The following is a 26463-nucleotide window of genomic DNA, read 5'->3' as shown; positions in this document are numbered from 1 at the left end:
TTTACAGTGTACCAAAGCCGCTTTATGTCACCAGAAGTTTAATGGCCTTTTCTGAATCTCAGAATATGGCGCTACATATACCTGGAAATTTAATCTTTTGTGATGTAAATTGGAGGTTTTACACATTACTGTGCACATTTGACTTTCATTGTGGTTTGAAATGCACTCATCAATGCTGATTCTTTCTAACCCCAAAATATAAAAATAGCATTGCAGTACCTCATTAAGAGGCTTGTGGGTGCTAACAAGGGGGGAGGAGCTTCAAATTAAAAAGCAGGCTCCCAGGCTAGTATTTTAGTTCTCCTGCAGAGCTTTGTGGAGGTAGAAGGAAGTCTTTCACTCCCTGCAATGTTGGGGACAATTTCCTGAACTTCTTTCCTGAAAAGGAGGACTTTCAGGTGGAGGTTGTAAAAAGTAAATGCAGAGTACCTTGTGGAGGCTCTGTGGATAATGATGGTGGTAGTCCAGGATCTGCAGGGGAGATGAAGATAAGATCCAGCTAGCTTGCAATAGCACCTCCTGGTTCCTGGCTGCATGGCTGTGCAGGATCAGACTGCCCCCATAAGGGAACCTGAAAACAGCGATGTCTGAGATCTCTTGCGTCTCAAAGGAGGACATGGGGACAAGAGATGAGCCCTGTTCTCCAACCCAGAGGCAAGGAGAGAGCGGAAAGTTACCCAGCAAAGACATCAGGATCACCCAATGATGGTGACATGTGAGGATCTGGAATTCAAGTTGGTGTCTGCACCTTTATAGATCATATTTAGAGAGCAAGTTTTAGAATGGATGCAAAGTGCTAAATATGAAAACTGCCTTTCGATAGCATTGAATTTTTGTAGCTGAAAACTGTTTCTAAATTCTTATAAGGTAGAGCAAAACAACATGAAACTTGTCATAAAATTTTACATTAGATGACAAAAGAAACAGTTTTCAAAAGATGGTTTTTACAGGTTTCAACATCACAAGGTTAAAAGTGGTCCTGAGTGTTGTGCTTTATGAGAGATGTAATGCTGATACTAGTAATTAAATATGAAAAAAAAAATACTGCATAAAAAGAAATTACACTAAAAAATCATAGTGCAATTTACATTAACCCCAAAATTACAATAGTTTTGGATTTTCCTGAATGTATTGCTTATTAAATAAATAAGGGTGAGACTGGTGTGGGTCTGTAGCTATATTATGGAAAGGTGAGGTTAAGAGTTGAGGTTGTTGGAGGGTGAAGTTACATCCAGAATTGCCACACAGCCAATCAAAAAATGTCAATTTTTCATGATACATCACCACAATCACCAAGGGCACTTACCTTGCACTGATGCACTTTCCTTATTTCCTCCAATCAAGGTTCATTAGCATATTTAATTTTGAAATCCATAATTAAACATTCAACAGATTTTGATACCGATAATTAGGTATGTGTGTGAAGAAGTCCAGATAGCAAGTGGAAGGCAGATCCCTTGTGTACACCCTGGTGTCCTGGCTGAATTTCACCCTGGCCTTTACCAATCATGGCCTCCTAATAATCCCCATCTCTGAACTGGCTTCATCACTCTGCTCTCCTCCCCACTGAAAGCTGATGTGCGGTGAGCATACTGGTGCACTATGGCTGTCATCACATCATCCAGGTTGGAGGCTACACATTGGTGGTGGTGGAGGGGAGTTCCCATTACCTGTAAATGGCTTTGAGTGGAGTGTCCACAAAAAGTGATATACAAGTGTAAGCAATTATTATTACACCAAACAAATCTACACAAAATCCAGAAAATTTCCTGAAAGCAGTTTAATAAATTAATATACCCATGCGCAAATCAAATACAAAATATTACAACCAAAGCAGAAACGAAACATTTAAAGTTGCACGTTGAATTTTGAACGGCAGATTACTTCCATAAACATTTAGATTTTATTCCTGTTAGAGGTGTAAAAATTCACCTAAAATATATAAAACTCAACAAAACCAACTAAACGAAACAAAAAAAGCTCATCACTTTTTTTAAAAAATATTACTGTATCTATGTAACATCCAGATATAGTGTTTCACAAAATCTGCCCATTTTGGCATAATGAGCTACATCCACAGGACAATAGAAAAGCAGAGTAACAATGCTTCAGACTTCACAATCTTTAACACATGCCAGATTACTGCTAATGGCTATCCAAAATAAAGAAACTCCGCCACATTTGGTCCATCTCTGTTGTAACAACCCCCGACAAAAATGGGGAGTCAGACATGCAAATACATTTATCTTAAGGTAAAAAGAAAATAATCCACACCCATTAAAAGGGGAAGCAAAAGGTATATTTTATACAGATCCATTGGCGTGAAAAAAATTACTGTCGTAAAAAGGTTTCTTCGTATTCAAGTCTCTGCAAAAACAAAAGACTTAACAAGTCAGGCTCAAAGCTGAGTTAATCAAAACCCGATTCCTTCATCCGTAGTGTTCAGCTGCTGCCATCTCAGAACAAGATGTCTTCGTTCTTGATCAGCGTCTCGACCACCTGCCGCTGATAGCGGATGTCGTTAAGAGCAGCCATGGCATCCAGGTCAGGGGCCCGCATGAGGGTGGGCCCAAACACGATCCCCAGGTTCTCCGCGTTCATCAGATTGTCTTTTTCATTTACGGTCACCCTGCAGGGGGCGACAGTGCACTTTTAATGGCAGCGAGGTGGCGGGATTTCGGCAAGTCTTCCCGCAACCCGATTTTTACCCTCGTCGGAAGAGACCCTTTCTTAACCACTGCATGAAAACATATACAGAACCTGGCCTACCAGGAAGAACTGCTGCAAATAAACCACTGTAAAGAGTGCGGAAAAAGAGGAAGAGACTTGCCTGGGCCAAAAAACACAGAAACTGGACCTTGGGGGCCAGCTTCACACAACCTCCTCTGAACAGCTGATGTTGAAACATCTGTACTTCTAGTTGCATAGAGCTCAGCTTGTATTTCAGGGGTAGTTAGTCGCTGGTATTCACAGACTTGTGACTCTAATGAAGGTATTCTCCGATTCTGAGGTCACCTTCAGACTGCCTGACCTTTTTCGTTCCTCATGAGGGCCAGTTTCTTCATATCGTTTGATAGTCTTGGCCACAGCAGTTACTGACACTTGCAAAGATCTTGCAATTTGTCTTAAAGACTGACCTTCATTTCTTAAAATAATTATAGACTCTTTTTCCCCTGCTTGGTGAGCATTCAGGAACTACAAACTTTTGCCCATGCTCCCTATATTTATAGTCATCACGGACCCTTGCCTGTTTACCAATAGTTGGTGACAAAATGAGGTAACATGCTAGTTTAACTGTGAGAACATCTAACATAGACAATTTTAAACTTCTTTTAGTGTTCAAACACCATGTTATTTCTGACTTTTAACTAACCTGGGCTTCAGACTGAAATCTGCTTGCTTAGGGTGTTCATTTTATTAAAAATGAAAATTAACATTTTCAATGCCGTTCGTTTAAGATAATTGCACATATCATGAAATTAAATATTAAGTGTTTATAGACACCTTTATACAGTTTAAAGCACAGATAATCATGGAAAAACCTGGTTTCATGCAAGTGTACTCAAACTTTTGACTGGTACTACAGTTACCACTCAAATATAAAAAAACGCATATATCCGTATAAATAAAAAAAGACTTTACTGCATGAAAAAAACACATTTTAAAACCTTATAATTAAAATAAGTAAACACCAAATAGAATAAAGGGAGACCATGTGTAAAATGGCACTAAAAACCGCATTGCACGTACTGCGCACGATTCATCCAAGGAAGGAACTGTCAGTAAACAAAAGACAAATACACAACCAATAATGCATAATCACCATCCTCAATGGTGCTTGCTACAATTTAGCTGTTAGCATATTCTGATCTTTTTTATTTTTTTAGTTCGGGCTCAAGCTCCATGCGACTAGATAATTCAAGTAAAGGGAGCAGCAGTTCTACCCAGCCAGCAAGACGGATCTGGAGTTTTGAACACATGGCGAGCTGAAATGGAACTGAGCGTGAAAGGCAGAGGCCTTGGGCGGCTCACCTCTTCAAGTGTGCCATGAGATACCTCAGCGTTTCACAGTGTGCAGGTGGTAACAGCTTCAGCGCTTCATGCAGCGCCTCTAACTGTTCATCAGGGTCTGTGAGCTCTGCAATACAAACAAGTTCAATTAGGCGTTCAAGCAGAAGGGCTGAATGTATGGTGCTCCTCATGGCAGTTCTAAACAAGCCACGTGATAAACAGAATGTGATTGGGATACTAGCGTTTCATATTTCATACAGGAATAAGAAGGAAGACAGGACACTGAGCATCAGATATCAAAATGAATGTTACTAAAGCAATTTCTACCAACTTTTATTAAGTTATGATCTCATCCTGCTGTTCTGAAGAGGTGGCTAAATGAGAACTGCAGATCAGTTACTGACTACTAAATGGTCTTAATTGCCTTCTCTCCTCAGTAACCTTTTTTATGTTCCATTATACAAAGAAATTCAATCATAATCTCGCTATTGCCTGAAAAGAAAATATAAATAAAACTTACAGTTGACAATTTATAAGGGTTTTTTTCCCCCAAAAGATTCCACTCACAGAGAAAAGCTGTGAAAGGGGTAATGGGTCTGAAATCTCTGAACTGGAATGTTTTTTTTTTTTCCCCAGTGCAGAGACTTGCGTTGTAATGCTTCAGTACTGAAATCAACAGTATTGTAAAAATTGCTCAACAGACATTTCAAATGTCCTGATGCAGCAGAGCAAGAAATCGCATACCTAAAATAGTGCCACTTCTGTATTTAATTTATGAAGAATACAAGGGTGGAGAGGGCATGGTATATTGTAAGTGAATCTCATTTTCAAGCATAAGATTTAGGGTTTGATTTTTCTTATAACTTAATCAGAAAAATACCACTGGATCGTGACTTGTAGATTTTTTTAAGGTTTCATTTTTAACTCCCCTAATGCCTACAGATATTGAGTTACCTAATATTTTACTAGTTTTTTAACAATATAGATCTTGAAACTCATATTTCCCACCTGATGTGCATGTAAGTAAGACATCTTATTTATTTTATACTTACTTGCAGCCTCAATGAACCTGGGGTAGGCATCATATGTGATCACAGGAATGGGCAAATCCCTGAAGTACAGTTTAAGTGCACCAGTGATAATATTGATATCTTCATACACATTCACGGAAATGTCTGCCTTTTCACCATCTGTAAAGAGAAACCATACATATCACTTGTCCCACGTTTAAAAAAAAGACAAAGATTAAGAAAAATTGATGAAACTGTACTGACACTATATGAAAGCAATTGTGATCTGCCACAAACTGAAATCTGCTCTGAGTGGAATTGGAAAATGAAAAGAGGCAAGAAATCAGATTTTACTAGTGCTGTAAGCTGTCAGCTATTTCAGTTCGACTAACAGGTTTGGAAAATAAAAAGACTGATCTGCTTCTTAATCACAATCAACAGCGCACTCAAGATAGCCCACACAGAGGCACAATCAGAATCACACAAAAAACATTTTTTTGGTTTAGGTTTGTTGTTTCACTGCCAACCTGTAATTTAGGAACGAATGTCTTATTTAGACCTAAGAATAAGACACTTTCTGATTTCGTTTCTGAGAGATTTAAAGATGCTTGCAATCTCAGAGCCCAGTAAACTTCAAGATGATAGATTTAAGCTGTTAAGTGAAAGCAGCTGTGCCTTCACTTCTTTTAAGGCAGGAATGTTTCTAAGAGCGTGCTTGCGCTTGTGACAGGACTGTATTAACTTCAAATAATGTCACTGGGCCCCATAGATCCTTCATGAATACCATTTGATGGTAACTGATCAAGTCTTGCATTTGAAGCAAAACCTGAGAACATTTCTTTGGAATAGTTTACAAAACAACTTTTTTGGAAGGAGCTTAGAAGACGTTTTTGATAGCCAGCAGATAACCTGTGACATTCCTGTTTCCACTGGAGGGTTTTATTACCTAAAAGCTAATATAATATCTTTCAGTCTGGGACACAATTGCACATACCACTATTAAAGCACCAATATTTCTTCCTATCTTCCCATTAGGGTGTAACCCAATTTGGCACTTCAGTGTAAAGCACACATGGGATCTGTTAAAGAGCCGATATTGCAGTATTTTAAGTAAAAACATACCTCTGTCAAATGCCAGCTTGACATCTTCAATTAAATCACTGAATCCTGATACTCTGTACAGGCCTTCGGACTTCAGACCTTTAAGGAAACAAATGCCACAAGGTGAAAATGTATATTACATATGTAATTAAAAGGAGCCATCAAACCCCATCTTATAGTCGTGCTTGTATTTCTAACAGTACAGCTTTTGTTTGAAACCTGTAACAGATTGTTCTGGGTCTGAAACTGTACAAAGCAATGTCAGATTATTCTTGACTAGGAAAGGAAACTGGAAAATGTCTAAGAATGGAAAGCTTAAAATAAGCACAGCATCACATATAGAGATAGCCCACATATTCAAGAAGCATGAGATGCTTCATCCAATAATGCCAGAAAATTGCCTTTGCAAGATGTCATACCACAATATATCTAAAATGTTTTAATTACTTATTCAGACGTATCTGTAAAATGTATTTCCCTGTAGAAAAATAGATAAAAACATTAATGCCACAACAGTGGAGTACAGATGACCTTATCTACCTGGAACAGCTCAGAGTATAATTATTTATTCCCAGTTATGTTTAATTAACCGCACTGAGACTCAATTCCTCAAAATAATTTCTCTGGGATTTCTTTCAAAAATGCCTGCACTGCTAGCAAAGAAAGAGAGGGGGAAAAATTTCATTTTCTCTTGATTTTGTTTCAAACCTGTTGCACTGCAGGTTCGTTGCTGGTCAGGAGCTGTGTCGGACAGTTTAAAATGTCCTTGGTAAGGGCTTTAAAGTGGTTAAAGTGGGAAAGTGCAGGGGGAAGGGAAGTGGATGAAAAAATGTTGTAAATCAATAAAACACAGATGCTAATGACACTAAACAGCTGTTACACATAAATTAGTCCATCTAGTATGGATTTTCGTGGAAGAAGCAAGTGTCCCCAGATACTCCTTAATCTCAGAGCTCTGTTCATATCCTTATCCATAAAGACTGGGTAATGAAAGCTTGATGTTGGGTAGGTCTCTCTCTCTCACCTCTTGATTCTATCTCCCGTATGCACATGTCCACCACCATGGGCCTCTTGGTATTGTGGGCTTTCACCAGCGTTGTGAGATCGCAGCTGTAGACTTTTTTCACGTGCTTCAGGTCTGGCTTGCAGTCATTGGGAACCACCTTGGAGCACTGCTTGTGGACATTTAAACCGCAGTCTAAAACACAACAAGGGGAGGAGTGAGATGAGAGTGAAAAGCAGTGTTAACATAAGCAAGAAACATCTTGCGTTACCTACACAATAGAAGAGCAATAACAATAGGTGAAACTATTTTACACTGATTCTTGTTTGTGTCTTTGCGTTACACAGAAGCAGTCACACCTACTTGCTCACTACTTGCCCTAGACATGGCATTGAATTCTACACCATCCTCTGATAGCAAATGGCACCATTTCCTGGATACAGCCAGGGCTGTTTGGATAACCTTGAACACTCAATTTATTTTGATGGAGAAGTAGCAAATACAAAAGCAGGTTAACAAACACTGATCAAGACAACATTTGAAAGGCTAGTTAATCTTAACTGCAAATTCTCTGTTCCTTTTTTACTCCTGTCCAAATCACTCTAAAAGGCGGATTTGTTGCCCATGAGATTAATATTAAATCTGCGGTTCATCCTCTCTCCCAGAGATAATGACATAAGTGTGCTCACTGAAGAACGAATATCTGACTAGTCTAGTCTAGGGTAAGCTAACCCTCTTAGCTGAGCATAAGCAGCTTTTGCAGTTACTAACAGTAATCTTAGAGTGAAATAAAGTCAATGTGATTTTTAGATGTTTCATTGAAATGTGTAGTGTATTAATTTATCTACAGAGCCCACGCAACACCCTGAAGGTGTTTGTTATGAAAATGACACCTCACTTGTCTTACAATATTTGTAATCTTAGTGTAGCTTGTGTTTTTCTGCACATGTTCTGGGACTGTTCATTTAATGCAGCATTCTGGAAACAAGAAGCTAGTGTACATCCATATTGGTACATTCTGAACTGATGCCTCAACGTAGCTAACAGCAAGATTAAATGTTACACATTGCGAGACACTAGAAACATTAGACCTAGTTTCCAGCTTCATAGTTAGGCCCCTGCTATAGTGAATTATTAACCATCACTATTATCATTTATTAATCTCCTGAATCTTACTATGAGCAATTTGTATATAATTCTTTATGTGCTCTGTATTTTGATAAAACCATGGTAGTTCATCACAAAATTTAGATGACACATTATATAACTTTAGGTCTCTTTCTACAATTTTCTGTCCTCAAAATTAATGAGGAACTAAAAGTAATTCTTTTAGATGTGTGCACTTCCCTTTAGTGGCTTAAAGTATAATAAATGATGAAAATTTCCTGTATACATAGCTCCACCACAGAAGTTTACAACAAATGAATAAATATCCCCGCACCTGGAACACATTTTCTACTGGGACTTTTTCCAGTATTCAATCGGGGATAAAGTACTATAGCCAATGTCAATATGGACACAAGCCAGGTAATGATAATCAAGAATATATTAAGTTATAAGCTATTTTAGATGTAGATCTAAAGTCTTCATTTTAGAACTTCACTATAGTTTCCCAAAACTGCAAAAGGCATTATTGCATGCAATATTTTTATTAATATTATTTTTAATCTTTCACATAAACCATTTCATTCATTTTCAGAAAAAGCATAAACAATGTATTACTGTTGCAGCATTTAGAAAGCCCGCCCCACAGGAAAGACAAAATGTTAGAAAATACTGTTGCCAACTTTCAATTTCTTATGAAACAAAAGAGAGATTTGGATCCTGTCGTTTGTGCATCAAAGTGGTTATACAGAATAAACTGTGTAATTAATGAAAACAAAAGACCTTTTATAAAGCGTTTTTTTTTTAAATCCCGTTCGAAAAACTTTGTGTATATACCGAAGTGCTACAGCTTTAAAAATATATTTGGAGACAGGAAAAAGAGGAACTATTTTAATATATTAATTTCACCCATCTGCCCATCCACTTTCAGAAAGCTGCTTAATCTCAGTAAGGGTAACAGTAATTCAGAGCCAAGACACACAGGCGCAACCACAAAGGGATGGTTCGGAGACGACAGAGACCAGAGGGAGGATATTACAAACGCCCAGAGAGCCCCACACAGATGGAGCCCCAGCCTGGGCTCAAACCCTGGACCCCAGATCTGTGAGGGGGCAGTGCAATCCAGCATGTGACTGCACCAGCTCCATTCATTTCGATAGAGCAGTCCTAGTGTCACATTCAGATTTGCGTGAACCGATTATCTCATCTGCTTGGCAGAGACAAACTCGGTATTCTTTATTCTTCTGCCCTGCCAGAGCAAACAATTCACAGAAGGTAGGGGTTTCACCTCTTTTGAGTTCAATGTTTCAGCTGTAAATCCATTCCTTATCTGGCATAAATTATTAAAACAGTTTTTCCCAGCACTTGTCTTACACATTCTTAGTTCAACTGAAAATTAGGTTACCTTCCAAATTGTGTTCCAGTGTAGAGGTTAGCACTGAGCACATGAATTCAGACGTACACTTTTAGTAGCATGGGAAACTGCATGGTTGCAATGAGTGGTCTTTCTGTGGATTAACAGCTATGCTATGAAAACAATGTTTCCCAGGAGAGAGAAGCATGTTAATCACCAGGAGGCATAATACATGAAAAGTACTGCCTTTCTATTAGGCACACTGAAGCAGATTTCTATTTTCTCTTAAATCCCGAGATCCCTATAATAGCAAGCAGCAGCAACGTTACTGCTGCAGGCAATACAAGACCTATTTTACCAACATTAAATAGGACATTTCCTCCGAGATTCAGAAAGAAAGCACACATTTCAAAAACTTTTAAATGTCTTGACAGCAATGCATTTCACCCTCTTAACCCCCAACATCAATAAACATGCACATATAAACATCTTTTAAAGCATAAAATGCTATTATTAATTTAATAGAGAAAATCATTTGAAACCTTCTCTGCAGAGGAAAAGAAACATGTCAAATTTAAGCTTACCAACAAGACAATGACAATGATAAAAGACAAAACACATAAACAGAAACATAATCTGGAGAATGGTTAGCTACCAGTAGGAAGCATTTCCCAACAGACTCCAATTTCTGACCTTTCCAAAGTTCCTAAACTGCTTTAATTTGGTAGTACACCAATCTTAAAACAGGCGCTTTAAAAATTCCCCTAAAAACAGATCTTATCAAAGAAGTTGAATAATTCAGCAAGTAAACAAAATAAGATACAGCTATCTAAATAAGTGCCTTTACAATTCTGGGATCAGAATTTCAAGCTTGAGGAACAATGCTTTCCTGTGCATGCTGACTGCTTTTTTAAAAGATATACCCTGGAGGAGTCTGGAAGCCTTTATTTATATTCAGTGATGCAGAAATGTAATTACCTTAGGAGATATGAATCTTTCAAGTGCTCACGAAAGCTGTTTTAATAGACTGTCCTATTTTAAAAAAAAATGTCATTATAAGCACTATAATCTACAAGTTTATTATACCTAGGTGTCAGTGTTCTGATCTCTAATTCAGTCAGATACCTTTAGTTTAATGCATTTTGAAAATATTGAATACACAAAAGACTCTTCAAACAAATAAACCATAATGTTGGGTTATGTCTCAAACCAAGGACGCTCCAGTTAAGAAATGTAGATTTGGCTCTAAGCCTGATACCAAGGTTTAGTTAACATAAGAGAAGGATTAATCAAAAATAAAATCATGCTGTTAAACGCATGTGAGAGCTGTTCATTACAGCTCAATACACCTATTAACTGATACATCTGCTTATTGGGTGAAAATACTAAATAGTGTATAAAACCTTTAAAATGTATTCAGATTTTTTTCAGTTTCTATTCAAAACAGAATAAAATATTTAAAAATTTCACAGCTAGTTTTCTGCTGTGACCTAGCTACTGTTTTTGTTATTGAATTTTAATGCTTATGGAAATAGCCATCTTTCAAACTGCTTCGAGCTGCTCTCATCATTAAAAAGAAATGCCAGCTTTGTTTTCCTTCACAGGCTTGATGATATTAGGCTGAAGGCAGCCTTTGATGAGGAAATGTGGCACAACACGCACCGACAGTGCCTTGTACTTTGGCACCCAACCAAACAGTGGCAGAGATTAAAAAAAATTGAATTTGATCAAATTAAAATTCTATTTCATATAAATCTGAAAAGAATAATATTCATTAACATTATGGCTAATGTGGATCAACAGACAAAAAATAAACCTATGTTTTGACATATAAAGCCTCAGTAAAAAGTAAATGTTTAGCATAATATATTCCGCTTTACAAACCCATAAATAATTGATCACTATGCTCTCTTGAACATATGTGTAGTACAATTTGTCACATTAATAATATATGAAATACATAAATCAGCCTCTATTTTGTTGGCATAATGAGCTGGTCAGACTATATACTGTATATAAAAAGCATCATAGGAAATCAAACAAGAAAACATTGCACTAAAAATATTCAAAGGACAAGCTGATAGAGTTCCACTGCATATTTGCGAACATTTTCACCTGCATTTCTTGACATTTTGACTTAAATACAAATATTGTTGAAGAAAATACCTTATATGTATATGATGTAAATACCTAGACGTGCCAAGTTACTGCCAAATACAGTACATGTCATGATTCTTACTAAGTTTTACAGCTCTCGGTAAGAATACGTTACAATGAATCCACAAACTGTAGGATGTAGTCTAATCAATTTGAAAAGGCATGCAGTGTGAATTTTCATGAAAGTATTTCACATCTAGACTGTTCAATAAATTATGCCAACACTTTACACTGTGAAGCAGATTTTCCAATGCTAAAATATGTACTGGTATTGAATCCCCAACCGCAGTGATTAACTGCTAATAAATTACAAAAACTGAGTGTGCAAAATAAGACAGCCAACTCAGAACTAAATGCACATTTCATATAATTATCCTGACTCTCAGACCATGAGGAATACTGGAAAACATCATGGCTTTAAGTACACTACAGTTTAGTGAAGGACAGGTCCCAAGAGCAACTCCATAATGCAGTATATTAATATACATTAAGTAGCATGTTATAATGCCCATATTTAAGAATAGTTAATTGAGACTTTAATCAAATCTATCTACTGTACATTAATAACATACGTGGCTTGGGGAAAAATTCAGTTTTGCATTACAGACGTAGTTTTCCTGAGAACCTTTTTCTTCATTTAATTGAGCAAGTGACTTGGGCTTTACATGCATTGTAGTACATGCTTTGTACATGCTTTAATTTATCACATCAAATGCTTATAAGGGAAAGTGATTTCACCACATCATGTCAAAAGGGTATGTATCAGACTAAGATTTACCTTTATATGTACAGAGGCATTTCTATTGTGTTTCACACCATAAACTTCCAGTTTATAAGTCCTCTGAGGGCTGTTTAATTGAGTTATTTACAGGATTACAGTTAAAAACCTGGTTAGCTGTGTTTACTTAAGCTATCCGGTTGGGTAGCACAATATAGCACTTAACATTTTAGTGCATCACAGCAACTGGGGTCCATTTTTCCCCTGCTGTTATAAAACGTGCATTAAGTAAAGTTTTGAGAAAAAAAAAATTAAAAATAAATCTCAATGTTAATTATATTGCACATTAAAAAATCTAAAGTTTTAACATGTAGAACAGTATCTCTTCTAACAAAAAAGAGATAACATAGCATTGGCTAAGAGCCCATGTAAAATAGTATCTACACTAACTAAAGTCTACAATTGTCACTTTGCCTTCTCTGTGGTACAGTATAAAAGCACTGTCCTCTCTATCACAAAAGACAGCTAAGAGATAAACACATTTGCATTAAAGAAATCAACAGCAACTATGATCAACATCATTATCCTTGGACAGAACAAATGAAGAGTAACAAATACCTTAAAAACAGAACTAGAACTCCCCTAAGAGCTTATGAAAGAGTCAAAAATGTTAGGCAAAAGGAAAATATACATAATAAGTGTACCTGCACATTTAACTCCCTGAGCAATCAGACCCCACATGAAGTTAGCACAGTATTCACACCAGTGTGGTCCTCGGAATGTATGGACCTACAAAAAAAACACAAAATATGCACATTTAGTAATATTCCAGGTTTGGGGGTGGTCTCACAGCCATTTTGTGATGGCATGTTCTTTAGAACTAAACAGAAACATAAAATGTAACACTTTGTGAGGCTAATACTGACATTGGTTTCCAGACAGACAGAAAAAAGTTGAAACAATCTGATTCAATTTTATCCTTAGTGCCTTTCAGCCCAGAGCATTCTCAAGGCATTTTAAATAAATGCTGCATATAAAAAAGTAGAATAACCAAACATATACAATAAAACCATGTATAAATGTGAAATTCAAAGAAAGAAAGAAAGAGATGGTGAATTAAAGCCCTTCGAAAACAAGCAAGTTTTAAGGCTGGACAAGGGTTAAAAAATAACTAAACACGAATCATCTCGCACATTTATTAAAGAGTGAAAAGTGGCAATCAGGTGGGGGAGGCAGGACGTCTCTTCAGTGACGTGCTGGACTCTGAGGGGGCGAGTTGTCATGGCAATGAGCAATAACGCTGCTGCAGCAGCAAAATCAAAGGAAGCCTCCGCATGCAGCCAGGTAACCAACCCACCAATGAGGTGAACACTCTGGGCTGATTCCTGAGTCTCTGAACAGCCCTGTGAGCATGGGCATACTCAACCCTCTCCCTCAATTAGGGAAATACGCTGCTTACGCACAGAGCCTCTTCAAAGCCTGTGTGACCCAGGCATACAGTACATGCTATTAGGAGATGCACTGCACAAGCTAAAAACAACGTGTAATAAAATAAATTTCACCTGTAAGCCACTGATTTGAGATTCATAAAAGCAGGACTAAGAACACCAACAGAACTTTGGTTCCTGGGAGTACTAGTTCAGTTGGTGCACAAATTTCTCAAAACCGATCAATTCAATTATAGATTCAAGATAAGATTATTCATTTTGGAAAACAAGCCCTCACTTCTGCTTGCCTAGCTCACAGAACACAAGTCTGTCTCCATGCCCAAAACATGGCACAACTCTATTTATAGTTTTGTATAAAACACTACCACAGAAATTGAATTTTTAAATATATGTCACATTTAGTCTATTATTTGTGCTGATCAAGCCTCAAGTTCTTGAACATTTCAGCTGACCTGTGAAGTGTGGATGGAAACATCAGCAAAACGGTGCATTTTTTTCTGCAGGAGTGAATTATCTTCAAACATAACGCTACATTTAAACATAAATCTGTCTGCAACCCTTAAAAATGTGAAATGAAGCGTACAGTTTAAGTGGCAAAAAAAAACAGTTGTGCAAATGTCAGCAGTTTCTCTGCCTTTCGGTGCAACCTGCTCCATCTCCTAGTCGTTTCATTAGCAAATCTGAATAGGCAAGCAGGAGCACCATTTGCTGATAGAAGCCGAACAAGGATACAGCCCTCAACTGTTCCCCTGAAATCTCCTAATCTCTCCATCTGTTTCCCAAAACGAATGAGCGACAGTCTAGAGAAGTCTGGATTGCCTCCCTTTTCACACTGGCTTTCCTCAACAGCCAAAACACTTTGATCATTCAGGCATCATATTCACTTCTCAAACACACATCTTGAGTGTTTCTGTAATATTTAAAAAACTATGCAGCACATATGTAATATAGCACTGTAAAAACAGTTCAAGCATCAATGCGCGATCTACCAAACCAGTCAACAAGAAGAGACAGAAGGCATAACCTACCTTAAAATTATGGACCTTTTCATATCTGGGGGTCCGGTCGTTCTCCTTCAGGGTGGCTCTTCGGACCAGTGAAGTGAGCTGTGAATAAGCGAACAGTTTGAGAGGTTGCCACAGAGTTGCAGGTGGTTTCTGAGGTCCCATTCTCATCCCCAGTGCAGCGGCTAGTATATCCTGCTGATGGGTCTCTTGTTTTGGCTTGTGAACCAGAGACTTGTTACCTTTCGTGCCAGAGCATGATTCTCTGGACGGCATTTTGATATTTAGCCTTCAAGTTCCACAACTGAACAAAATTGAAAACCGAGCTGAACCTCCACAGCGTCTTTTATGTCAAACTTTCGGAATCCACTCTTCAGCAGATGTATTCAAGGCACGTTAGCGCACAAGTCTAGCCCACACGTTGCAGAACAAATGGTGTTTCTTACATTGTTTCTGTAAGAGCAGATTGCCGACGTCAAGTTAGAAAACAACAACAAAAAAACTTGTTTGAATTTCAAAAGACCTTTTAACAATCTTCCTCCTGGCAGAGAGGTGACAAATACCAATCTCAGAGTAAAAGTAGATTAAACACTGAACTGTTTAAAGGTGAAGATACCAAAATCCATTAATCATCATCCCTTGTCTTCTTTTGCAGCTGGGAACAGTAGAAATAAATGTTTGGAAGTCAGTGCTGTTAATCTCACATTGCCGGACTGATATTTGCACTGAAGCACAAGCAGTGCTGTTGGTGGATGCAGCCAGTCTCTAGCTACAGGACTGCTGCCAAGCTCAGTGTAAAGGAGAAGGGGGCTGGGCTACAGCAGTCACGCTGGATTAGTCAGGTCACATTAAGGAAGCAGCTAGCCAATAACAAGAGCCTTATCGCTTCTGAACCCCCGCTCCACTTGCACGGAGGCTCAGGGAAGAAGGGAAAAAAAAAATGTGGGATGATAATGAACGATGAATGACTCACACATCATCACTGAATTCTGTACATCTCTGCTGTAAAAACAACAACAACAACAACAACAGTCATTTAATTAGACCATCTCCTTTCTGGAGATGGTCACTGGCTTCGTTGTCTATACTGCAAAAGCTCTCTGAGAGGATTTTTCTTCCATCTTCTCCCAAAATATTTAGTGCAGTTTAAAGAGATTTAAATATATAAGCTATATCTAGCCTAAATGTAATGCAACATCATGAAAATTAGGACATTAATCAAGAGAGAATAAAAGGCCCAATTTTAATTCCACTTGCGGGAAATCTCTAGCCCTTCCATTATTCAAATGTATTTTTCTCAGCGAATTGCAAACCTTTGAAGTCTTCCAGACAGGCACATCTATCAATGTGACCAGTGCATTACAGTAAAACAAAGAATGAAGGATTATGCAAAAGAACTCTGTTGTCATGCAAAAGTACTTGCCGATTTCACTCATTAACAAGCCCAAAAGAAGGGAAATCCATATATTTTTTTCAGATACTTGGTATTTTCAGATGAGATTTTAGAGGACGGGAGTAAAAAAGTAAATACATTTGACAAAGAATTAGGGATAGAACACTGAAGCAAGTAACCACAACAGCAAAGAACTAGCATTTTCTGTTTGTCAAAACAGTTCTTCTGTCTTGATGTGGGTAGGCATTACATATACTGTGCAAGACACACACATTAAGTCTTTTTTTCTACAAAATACAGGAATAAAAATTTTAGCAAAGCTGCAATCCACCTTCTAACGTTTTTTTAGAAAGAAAAAAGATAAACAGCTAAATAAATCGGTTTAATGAACCATACAACTTTTTGAAGAGTGCTCTTTTGAGCACTGAATCTCGATTATTTCAATAAATGAATAAACCTTAGATACCAATTTGAATTTTAACACAAGGCTACAATTCAATAGAGACACTCCAAAGACAAAGTGGCAACCACAGTTCCTGGAATGAACACACCATTATCTACACCTTTATGAAAATAGGCACCACTATTCATTTGAATGTAACTTCCCTTATATTCTTGGGTTGGTGTTAACCCTGAAAATGAGCATTGGCTATTCAATAATGAACACAGGTCAGCGAAACAAGTTTCTTTCTGAAACACATGAACACCGCTAGAAATGATTTCGAGATGCTAACACATTCCTGTATTAGAGAAGCATGGCTCAGCTGGCAGTGCCTTGTGCTGGCACAATGCCCCTGGGATGGAATCGGCAACAAAACCAAGTCAGTCTGCCGACTCCTGCACTCTTCTCACATTAGTAATTATTAAATTATTTAAGACCTGAGCTTATTTACATTGGTCTTCGCTAGCTCCTGAGAGGCAGCCCCCGTGCACAAAGGGAACGCAGAGAAACTGTTTCCACATGTTTAGAAAGCAATTTCAACACCTATCACTGTGCAGTCTTTTTGGATATCTGAGTCTGGTTTTATTTCTACAACAAAGATTGCAGGGCAGAGACATTTCATGAAACCAGCCTACTCAAACCAATGAAAATTACTTATACCATTAAAACTGTACCATTAAGATATACCATTAAAATTATAAAGAAAATAAAGGTACTGATCTTTCTATATACGGCATATATCTTCACGACTCAAAATGCTGGTTGTAGCAATTTTCTCGTAATTACATTGCCTGCTGTTAAGCAGAAGACTGGCAACTGACTCTCGGGCTGTGAGTTTCTATAAACGTTCTCTTAATTGACACTGATTGATTTCACTGTTCCTAAAACCATCCCAGGTTGAGTTTCTTTTCCACAAAAAAGACGGATGCAAAGCACCTTAATTCAATCTTTTTCTTTTATAACACATCAATCTGCAAAAGGACAGAGAGGAATACAAACCCCTAATTACTTTCTTTAGAGTTCCATATGTTCTCTCCAGTAGCGCCTTCCTCAAAATAGCCAGGTTTAAATCACAGTAATAATGCAGCCTTCGACATTTGTTTTGAAACTGGTTACCCGCTACTGCACATCTGAAGAATAGCTTTACCTGGAGTGATTTGAAACAGAGCAACGACGTGTTTTTTTTAGCGTGCTGCACTAGCTGTTCCGTTGCTGACCTTGGAAAAGATCAGTCTACATGATGCTATGTAGAATGATTTTCACTGAATGAGCTATTTGTAAAAAAGATGGATGCAAACATTCTTTTGAGATAAATATAAGGGGAAATGCAGCATCTACAGGGGTAAAATCGGTGTCCCATGTTTTCAAAGTCTTGCCTGGAATGAGGGGGTTCATTTCTTTTGAGGTCCTGCTTGTTATTAGGACTACAAATATGATTGGTCAGGGGTTTACCATTTAGCTATTAATCAACTTGGCTCTCTTAGAAATGACAAATGGGAACCACAGCCTAGCAAAATCCACAGCGACCTTCTATCTCAATATCTCAGCAAAACAGGCTTAACCATTTATGTGCCAGAAAAAAAGGTAAATTGAGCATGTTCACTGAGAACGGCAGGAAAGGGACTGACTTTGTGTTAGCTGATGTTCATTTACATGCTTCACTGACTCTCTCATCACAATAGAACCGCTAAACAGGACAGTTCTTTTTCACTGAGCTACTGCTTGGAAATGAAATTTAATTACGTAGAAGCACTGGGTTTCAATTTGACTAAACATTGATTAAATGGAACAACTAATATCAGACATTCTTTTATCTGTACCCGGTTTATATTTAAAGTGACTAACATTGCCGCATTACAATGTGAGCCTATTTACAAGGATAATAAGGTGGATTAATAATGGGCTATAGCCTCTTTAGAACTTCTGTAAGGTCAGCAAGAAAATATAATTAGCTTTATGTCTCTGGTCTAACATGAGAAAAGATCAGTGCATTTATTACGCTGGAGAAATACAAAGACAAATTGAAGAACATTTGTTTGGATCATGCTAACAGGCAACACTTTTTTTTTTCTTTTAACAATGTAGGCGGCATTGCTTACATAACATTATGTAACACAAAGTGATGTATAATTACAACAATATCAGAAAATTGGGGTGCTGCTTCTTCTACTCGACTCATCAGAGTAACCTTTCTGGACAACACTAGTTTCATCTGGGAAACAGGGCCTTTGCTTCTGTTCCTAGAAGCAGGTTACTGCTTGTGGGGTAGACTGACACATTATGAGCACCCCTTCATGTGAAGATCTGCTGTTAAACACAGATACATCTTGAAGGGTCAGATGCAGAAATGCCTTTGGGAAAGTGCTATTCCGAGGTCACTGCGTGCAGCTGAAGGAGTGCAGAAAGCACGCGGGCTGTACAGCAGTGCCTTAATGCTCAAGTTGTTACATAAGGCTGACAGAAGACGGAGAGAGAAAAAAAACTGGAAGGGGAAAAGAGCCGTGATAAATAGCCGGGCAATTCACGAGCGATCCTTTATCATCGGGGTGGACTCAGTGCTCAAGAGAGGAAAGCTGTCACAACATCCCAGAACATCAAAAACGTCCCCGAAAAAGAACATTTTCAGAAGACGTTGCATAACAGGCTACGATAAAAACGTTTTAGGCCTAAACTTTCTAAGCCATTTCAAGCACAGGGGCACGGACTGTAGAGCACAAGTGCTCTTCACACATACATAATGAGTTATACTTTTTTTTCCTGACTGTGCTCCTTTAGTTTAATGATCACCATTAGTCACTCAAGCAGCTCGGCACAACAGAACACATGCAGCTCTACGCAGACAGATGTGTGGCGCTGGGAAACGAACAGACCTGGGCATTCAGGGAAAAAAAAGAAAAGAGTGGAAGCCATATCCAAAACAGTCATGTAAATATTTAAGAAACAGATTTTGAAACCTAAGAGCTCTGAATCTGCATAATACTAAAGTTAATAATAAGAGATCTGGGAAAAGACACGTTTTAGAACATGAAGTATTGGGAAAAAAAAGCCTCTCTGAGACAAAAGGCCAACAACAGCATCATAAATTATGTAACTTCAATTTCAGTATGAAACATCTAGATCATGAAAACCACTTCATACCGCCTACACCCCATCCTGCTTTCACCTTTACACATTATCAGAGGAGCTGCCAGTTTTCTGTGTGGCAAATTCACCATAAACTTTTTACAGTGACTTTCCTGCAGCAGTTGAGCACTGAATTCCTTTTCTGTATCAACTACCAGGTGCCTACATAGGTTGCTGTTCTTGCTTACTTTGCAAAAGCTTGAAAAACAAATTACACAGTATTTCAAGACAAATAAATTATCCCACTCAGTCCCCCCTCCCCACCAAGGTCTAGACATTGATTTATGGAGCCTGTTCACACACACATCAAGGTCACGGGAGGAAGTGAGGCAGGCATGGCACTCTACGTTTGTATATGGCGAAGCACAAAAGAAAAGGATGCATGATTTGTCCCCGTAAGGAGGGCTGGTTCTTTGTTCTCCCCTGTAAAAGCGCAGTACTTTCAATCGCAAGTTAGTCACCCAGAATGTTTGATCAAATTATACCTCCTCACACACTAAAATTTAGAGTGTGCTACCTGGGCGCTTTTTTTTTTCCATGCTTTTTGCAGAGAGTCTCATCATATTTACATGCCACAGACCTCACTGCAGCATCCCCTGCATCTTCTTCCCCCTGCTCAGGGATGAATGCCAGCTCGCATGGGCTTGCCCACAACACAACTGCCAAAGCCCTCTTTACCGAATCTCTTCGTTTGCGCGTGCCTGCACAGATGCCACCTCACATTCATTTGGAACGCGATTCACTCATTTGTGGTTAACCACAGATGTTCGCTCTGCCGCCATGCAGCTAAAAGGAAAAGCACAAAATGTATTTAAATATTACCTTAATTATCATAATGGAGAATCACTAATTGCTGAATATTTAACTCATCCTGTGAGCGCACCAGATGTGAAGTGGTTAATCCCACCCTTGGCTAGGAAAACAACACAGACTGAAATCCATGAATCTGACATAACCCCTTTACCAATGCCGAGTTTTCAGCAGAACTTCAAAATGATCGATTCTGTTATACAACTGTACTGCATTGTACAGACTCCCCCGGATGAGCTTGGAGCAGAAGACTTTTCATCACTCTCCTCTAGGCCCACTGCGATGAATCAGATCACATTTTAGCAGTGGGCCTAGAGGAGAGTGATGAAAAGACTTCTGCTCCAAGCTTCTGCTCCAAGCAGATCACATGCCCTTCTCTGCTGTGGTTTTATTTTACTTCCACAGTAGATAGTTGTGTATGGGCTGCATCCAGCTGCAAAAAACTTTCTTGCAAATGAATGTGAATTTTCAACTCTCCTCCTTTCTCAATTTGGAAAGCTTCCACACATTACAATGACAGAAATTTTCTTGCTGCTCTTCTTTTAGTATAACATTCAACACAACACATCTCATCAGTAGATATTTCCATACCATATACATAAAAAACCAAGAGCATCGGAATTACCCTGGAGCATCTTTGTCCAGCTATAGTGAAGAAATCTGAAGTAAAAAAAAACAACAACAACTTTTCGACTACTTTTGTCACAAATCACAAGACAAAGTAATGACCAGTAGTTTGAAGTGAGTACCAGCCATGACCCCTGCATCAGCAGAGGTTACTTCAAAATCAGCTCATCTCTTCTCTTTCCACTCACACAAACACCATGGCCAGTGCAGAAACATCACATGGATTGGCAATAAAACTGTAAGCAGGCCTGGGACTGTGGGACTGCTGATTGCTTGGACACACAGCTCATCTTACAGATCACACAGTGTGCTGCTCTCGTGAAAACGCTCAGATATAAACCCATTAGCAGCTCCAGCTAATTGCGTATTAAAAAATGACATCTTTCCATGGACATTTTGTGCAGGCATTCAACACATCTGTCATTCCCAAACTGATTAAACATCTTCTGCATCAAATGATCAGGGGACATAAATGACTATTAATTCACTGACACAAATTATCCCTTGTTGTAATAGTGCATGTCAGTACGGATTACTAAGGCCACATTTACGGCATTAAGTGAATCATGCAAAATAAATAGGTTGCACATTTGGAATTACAGATTGAACGAGCATCTACAAATTTAGATTTTCACTCAACTAAACACAGAAGCCACAGCTTTAAACGTAAAAGCTGAAGGGATACAGTTTATTCTTACAAAGCAATTAGATTGTATACAATATTACAATAAATACTTTCTAAAACCAATAAATCTAAAGTTAATGATTTCTTTAATGTTCAGGGTAACCTTCAGATCAATCATTATGTTTGTTAAATGTAGTTTTGGTACTGTTTCATATTTTATTGCCCTGGCTGGAAACATAACTGATGTTATGAAATGGAAATGGAGATGATACCATGTTTATCTAGTCCGGACGAGTGTTATTACATCTGCACCAAAGTACACTGTTGCCATAGGAACAGTGTACACTCTACACTTCCTGTGTATGCCAATGGTTATTTTTCCTGGGCTTATCTTCAGAGAAGGCAGTATGCTTTTCCTTGGTAGCCAGAGTATTTGAACAATTACATTTTAGTACTGTAAAAGTTATTTTCATTAGGAGGTTCTCCTTTTTTACAGAGGGGATCAATATGTCCCACATGTCCTGGGCAAAGCAATTACTGTCACTTAACAATTAGGTTTACAACTACCTTTAGAACACAAGAAGAGGTGCAAAATAAACACTAATATTATGGTTGTAAAAAATATCCTGAATAAGCAAAAGGGGGGAGTAGCTGTATAAATAGCTTGTTTTTATTATGGAAGATACTGCCTTTGTTGTTCGTGACTGACTTGAATTACATTAGGACAACAACAAATAAATCTCATCTATTTATATACAAACTCTTTTGCTGCTACTGTGTTAGATGACAGTCATTCTATATACTGTATATATGCATGTTAGTTTGCATGTGTTGTTTTTGTTTTTAAAGTAGAACTGTAGTAGAGATTATCTCACCAGGAAACCCATTCATTTTCTTGCTTGGGGAGGTCATTAAAGTAAGGGGCATTTTGCCATAAATAGCAAATAACTCAAACTGACAGTAAACCAATTGGTTTGAGGGCATCTGGTCATGTTGTGAAGAAAATGTCTTAATTTGGCTGCTTAGTAGCATTAGAACAATCAATCTGAGAAGAGCTCTTCACTTCTGTATTTGAAGGCGAACCCAGGTTGCTCTCCGTATTTGTTCTGCTTCCTCTGCAAGAAATGCTGCGCAAATTTTCGTTTCTAATCACAACGAATTAATAAAACTGGTTCTGAATCCAAAGCCACAGCCCATCTTGGCTGCCGCAACACAAACTCCCACTAAGCAGACAACCACTCTGACAGCCCACAATTCAGCTCATCAGGTGGAAACACCAACTGCCTTGATGTTGAGATCAGATAGCACTCCAGAATTTTTCATCCTGTTCCTTTATGAGAGCAGGACACGCTGTAATAGGTGGAAATATACATGGGCTTTCCAGCACAACACAGGAGAACATGTGGTGAAAATGCATGGTAAGATGTAGTCATCTAAATTGTTTTCCAGGAAAAGCTAACCCTACAGCACAAACATAGCAACAATATTATGGAAATGTTCACTGTTATGTACACAGAATAAACTGAATACCATCTGTGAAAACACAAGGTACTTTAAGGTCTCCTAGTATTGCTTTTTTTTCTTTTTTAGTCTTTTCACCTCAAAAGTTGCAATGTTCCCCCATTTCAACCTACCCATATAACAGGTTACAGAGCTTTGTACTGTTTCAGAAATGATCTACCACCAAGAAACACATTACCTTGCATTACAAAATACAGGAAAAACATAAGTAACATATTTAGTGGAATGTATTTAGAAAGGAAAGTAATTCAAATAATTACATCTACAGTTAAAGGAAAAATGTTAGAGTGCATTAGACAAAAATGGATCATAGCAATTTTTCTTAGACATGTGGTATTCTTATCTACAGCACCAAATGCTTTATAGTGCCCTGGTCACAAAATAATTAGAGCTCCACTGAGATATAATGCTATTGTTTCTATATTATCTGATTGCCTTTTCAGAAAAGCAAACTGAAAACAGAAAACTACAGCAAGCCAGTTACACAGGACTGTGTGATTCTAAAAAAGTGGTATTTAACTCTGCCTCAAAATAAAAACATTTTCTTCTGAAATTTTTATATTCATGTCCTGACTCAGGAAACCTTATTCATATGTAAACTACTACTTGAACTCTTCTCAACAGAACAATTTCCTCAGAGGAGCTGTTGAGCCCGAAGGTGTGTCTTTTGACATGCAAGGTTTGTAGATGCTTCACATATGCAGTATGTTGATTCACTGTGGGCAGACAGATGTAACTCATCTGAATGCTGCCCCTGTCAGTCTTGTTCAATTAATCGGACCTAAGGCATTAACTGTACCTCCTGGAACAAAAGGAACAATGGCTGAGGTGCACCATGTGTTTTAACATACCGAAAAACCTTGCTGCATTTTCCAGAAATAAATGTTGTTTAATAACTTTGGAGGCCCATTTCTGCACAGCATTATCTAGGGCAGTTACATCAGGACAATTTATCCACTGTATAATTCTATTCAGTTGGTTTCTCTGGCAAAAAACCAATTGGAAAATGAATAGTGTGTTCCCCTCTACCAGCCAGAAACTGCCTAATCTGGAATCTGGTCTCAATTGTGTGTCTTGTCTGCACTCAATGAATATAAAACTGACCGTACAGTCTGGCAGGGAGTTTATTGACTTGGGTCTAACAATTACCTAATTAAAGAAATACTAGAGTAAATACAATCAAGTCACTGTTGTGCAGAGCAAATGCATGTGTTTGTGTACACTCGCTTTGTGTTGCTGTTTCATGAGCATGAGCATATACTGTAATGTATACAAAAGTACCATGTTAAAAAACCAAATCAAAATTATGACATCTTGTTTTTTATTATTAACGAAGTGGTGGTGAAAAAAAACCCAATTCAATATCATATTGTGGCCAATCAATAGTGAATTTGGAAGCATCAGAGAAAATGAGCCTAAACTGACCTTTTCTGCATGGACAATGTTTCATAGGTACAAAACAGACCTACAGTAGATGGCTGCCAGAGGATACATTCAATATCAAATTGAGAAGAAAAAGTTAACCATTTCATGCATGAACTGCTGAAAAGAGAAGAATACCATTTAAGTGACTTTCATTGAATTGAAGATATACAAATACAAATAACATTTACAATAAACCCGGTGGTAATGTAATGACTACCTTTAACCTATTATAAAAGTGTTGCAAATACAAATTCAACCCATGCCTGCTGAAACCTCATGATTATGTAAGAACACGTGATAACTGCTAGCAGTTTTGAGGGCTATCACAGAAGCCCCAGCCTATTCTTCAGAATAAGCCATTGGGGGCAGAAGAAAAGGTATTGTTGCAACAGGTGAGGTGTGAGTATCAGTGCACTCTGCATAGCTTTTCCCATGACAGAGGCACTGTGACATCACTCTGGAAAATGGTAGCATGGCAGTGACATGCTGGTTTTCACAGGAACTATTACATATTTCAATCGCAGTATTTCAATTGTATAGTCAGAAAAATGACACCTACCAACTTAGCAGTTAATTGACCAAATAGTTTTTACACAATAGCAGCTTGTGGTACTGGAAACCATCAACGAGAGAATAAAATGGCAGCCAGATAGGAATCTCATTTCAACTAGGTACTCCATTTAGATATGTTAACTGTACCGTCACTAGAAGGATACCACTCTAGTCTGATATTAATTGGCCTGTTGGCTTTGTCCTGGAACAGGAGCAGTTTGCAGTACAGGTTGAGTATTGAGAGTAAAACAACGGGCAGGTACCCTTTCTGGCTCATGCTGGCACCCAGTCTTTAGCATGATACCAAGCAGGTTTGGAATGAACTGGCCAAACAATTAAGGAAGGAGAATGACATAACATGACGAGAGAGTTCTATTATGTTCTGCAAAGCATGTGATGACTCACAAAAAAAGATTTATGAGGTGCAGGTGGGAAAACAGGTTTGAATGTGATGTAACATTCAAAGTTTCAAGTCCATTGGTGCAGTGTTTCTCAAGACAGAGGCAGAGTTTGCGATGCGAGAACAGCATGGAGCTCAGGTGGCCTTTTTTAATGTAGGAGCCATATTTCATATTATGTTAACTGTACTCCCAGTAGAGTAATACCTAAAAAGTTTTGAGTTAACTGACTAATGGGTTTTGAAGAAAGCAGTTACCACAACAGTATTGCCTAGCAGGTGACTTGTACAGAGGTTTATGTTTTTAAAGTAGCAACTTGTCATATAAATGCTGCCCTGGTAAACATATACAGTATAAGGAACAAGTACTAGGTTTATTCCTTGCTGAAAAAAAGAAGAAAGAGAACACAACGTTGTGTTCTCTTTCTTCTTTTTTTCAGCATGGAATAAACCTATTACTTGTTCCTTTGCAGCCTACGCATGCTGACGCAGCTACCCACCTGAACATATACAGTATAAACCCACTTCCACACTGAACGAAAACTATAGGCTTCTTAATAGTGGTACCTAATTAACACAGATAATGCAGATAACACCTAATGCTACAAGTGTTACACATTGCTTTTGTTTAGGTTTCT

At 38.1% G+C, this 26463-nt stretch overlaps 1 protein-coding gene across 2 annotated transcripts in view; it reads right to left on the bottom strand.

Moving 5' to 3' along the window:
* Positions 1 to 1765: 1765 nt before the first annotated feature.
* The window catches only part of chn1 (chimerin 1), a 58844-nt gene continuing 34146 nt past the window's right edge, over positions 1766 to 26463 (bottom strand). For both annotated transcript variants that reach the window (XM_088605243.1, XM_088605244.1), the window contains exons 8-14: positions 14935 to 15012; positions 13163 to 13247; positions 7147 to 7320; positions 6144 to 6221; positions 5064 to 5201; positions 4033 to 4138; positions 1766 to 2629 (exon numbers count right to left, since the gene is read on the bottom strand). In XM_088605243.1, coding sequence (XP_088461369.1) covers positions 2458 to 2629; positions 4033 to 4138; positions 5064 to 5201; positions 6144 to 6221; positions 7147 to 7320; positions 13163 to 13247; positions 14935 to 15012 — 831 coding nt within the window. In that variant the 3' untranslated portion in view covers positions 1766 to 2457. The remainder of the gene's footprint in view (positions 2630 to 4032; positions 4139 to 5063; positions 5202 to 6143; positions 6222 to 7146; positions 7321 to 13162; positions 13248 to 14934; positions 15013 to 26463) is intronic.

The sequence above is a fragment of the Lepisosteus platostomus genome, chromosome 14, assembly GCF_059453375.1.
Source record: "Lepisosteus platostomus isolate fLepPlt1 chromosome 14, fLepPlt1.hap1, whole genome shotgun sequence".
Lineage (NCBI taxonomy): Eukaryota > Metazoa > Chordata > Actinopteri > Semionotiformes > Lepisosteidae > Lepisosteus > Lepisosteus platostomus.
Note: the sequence above shows the minus strand (reverse complement) of the source record. Positions and strands in the feature narration are given on the sequence as shown.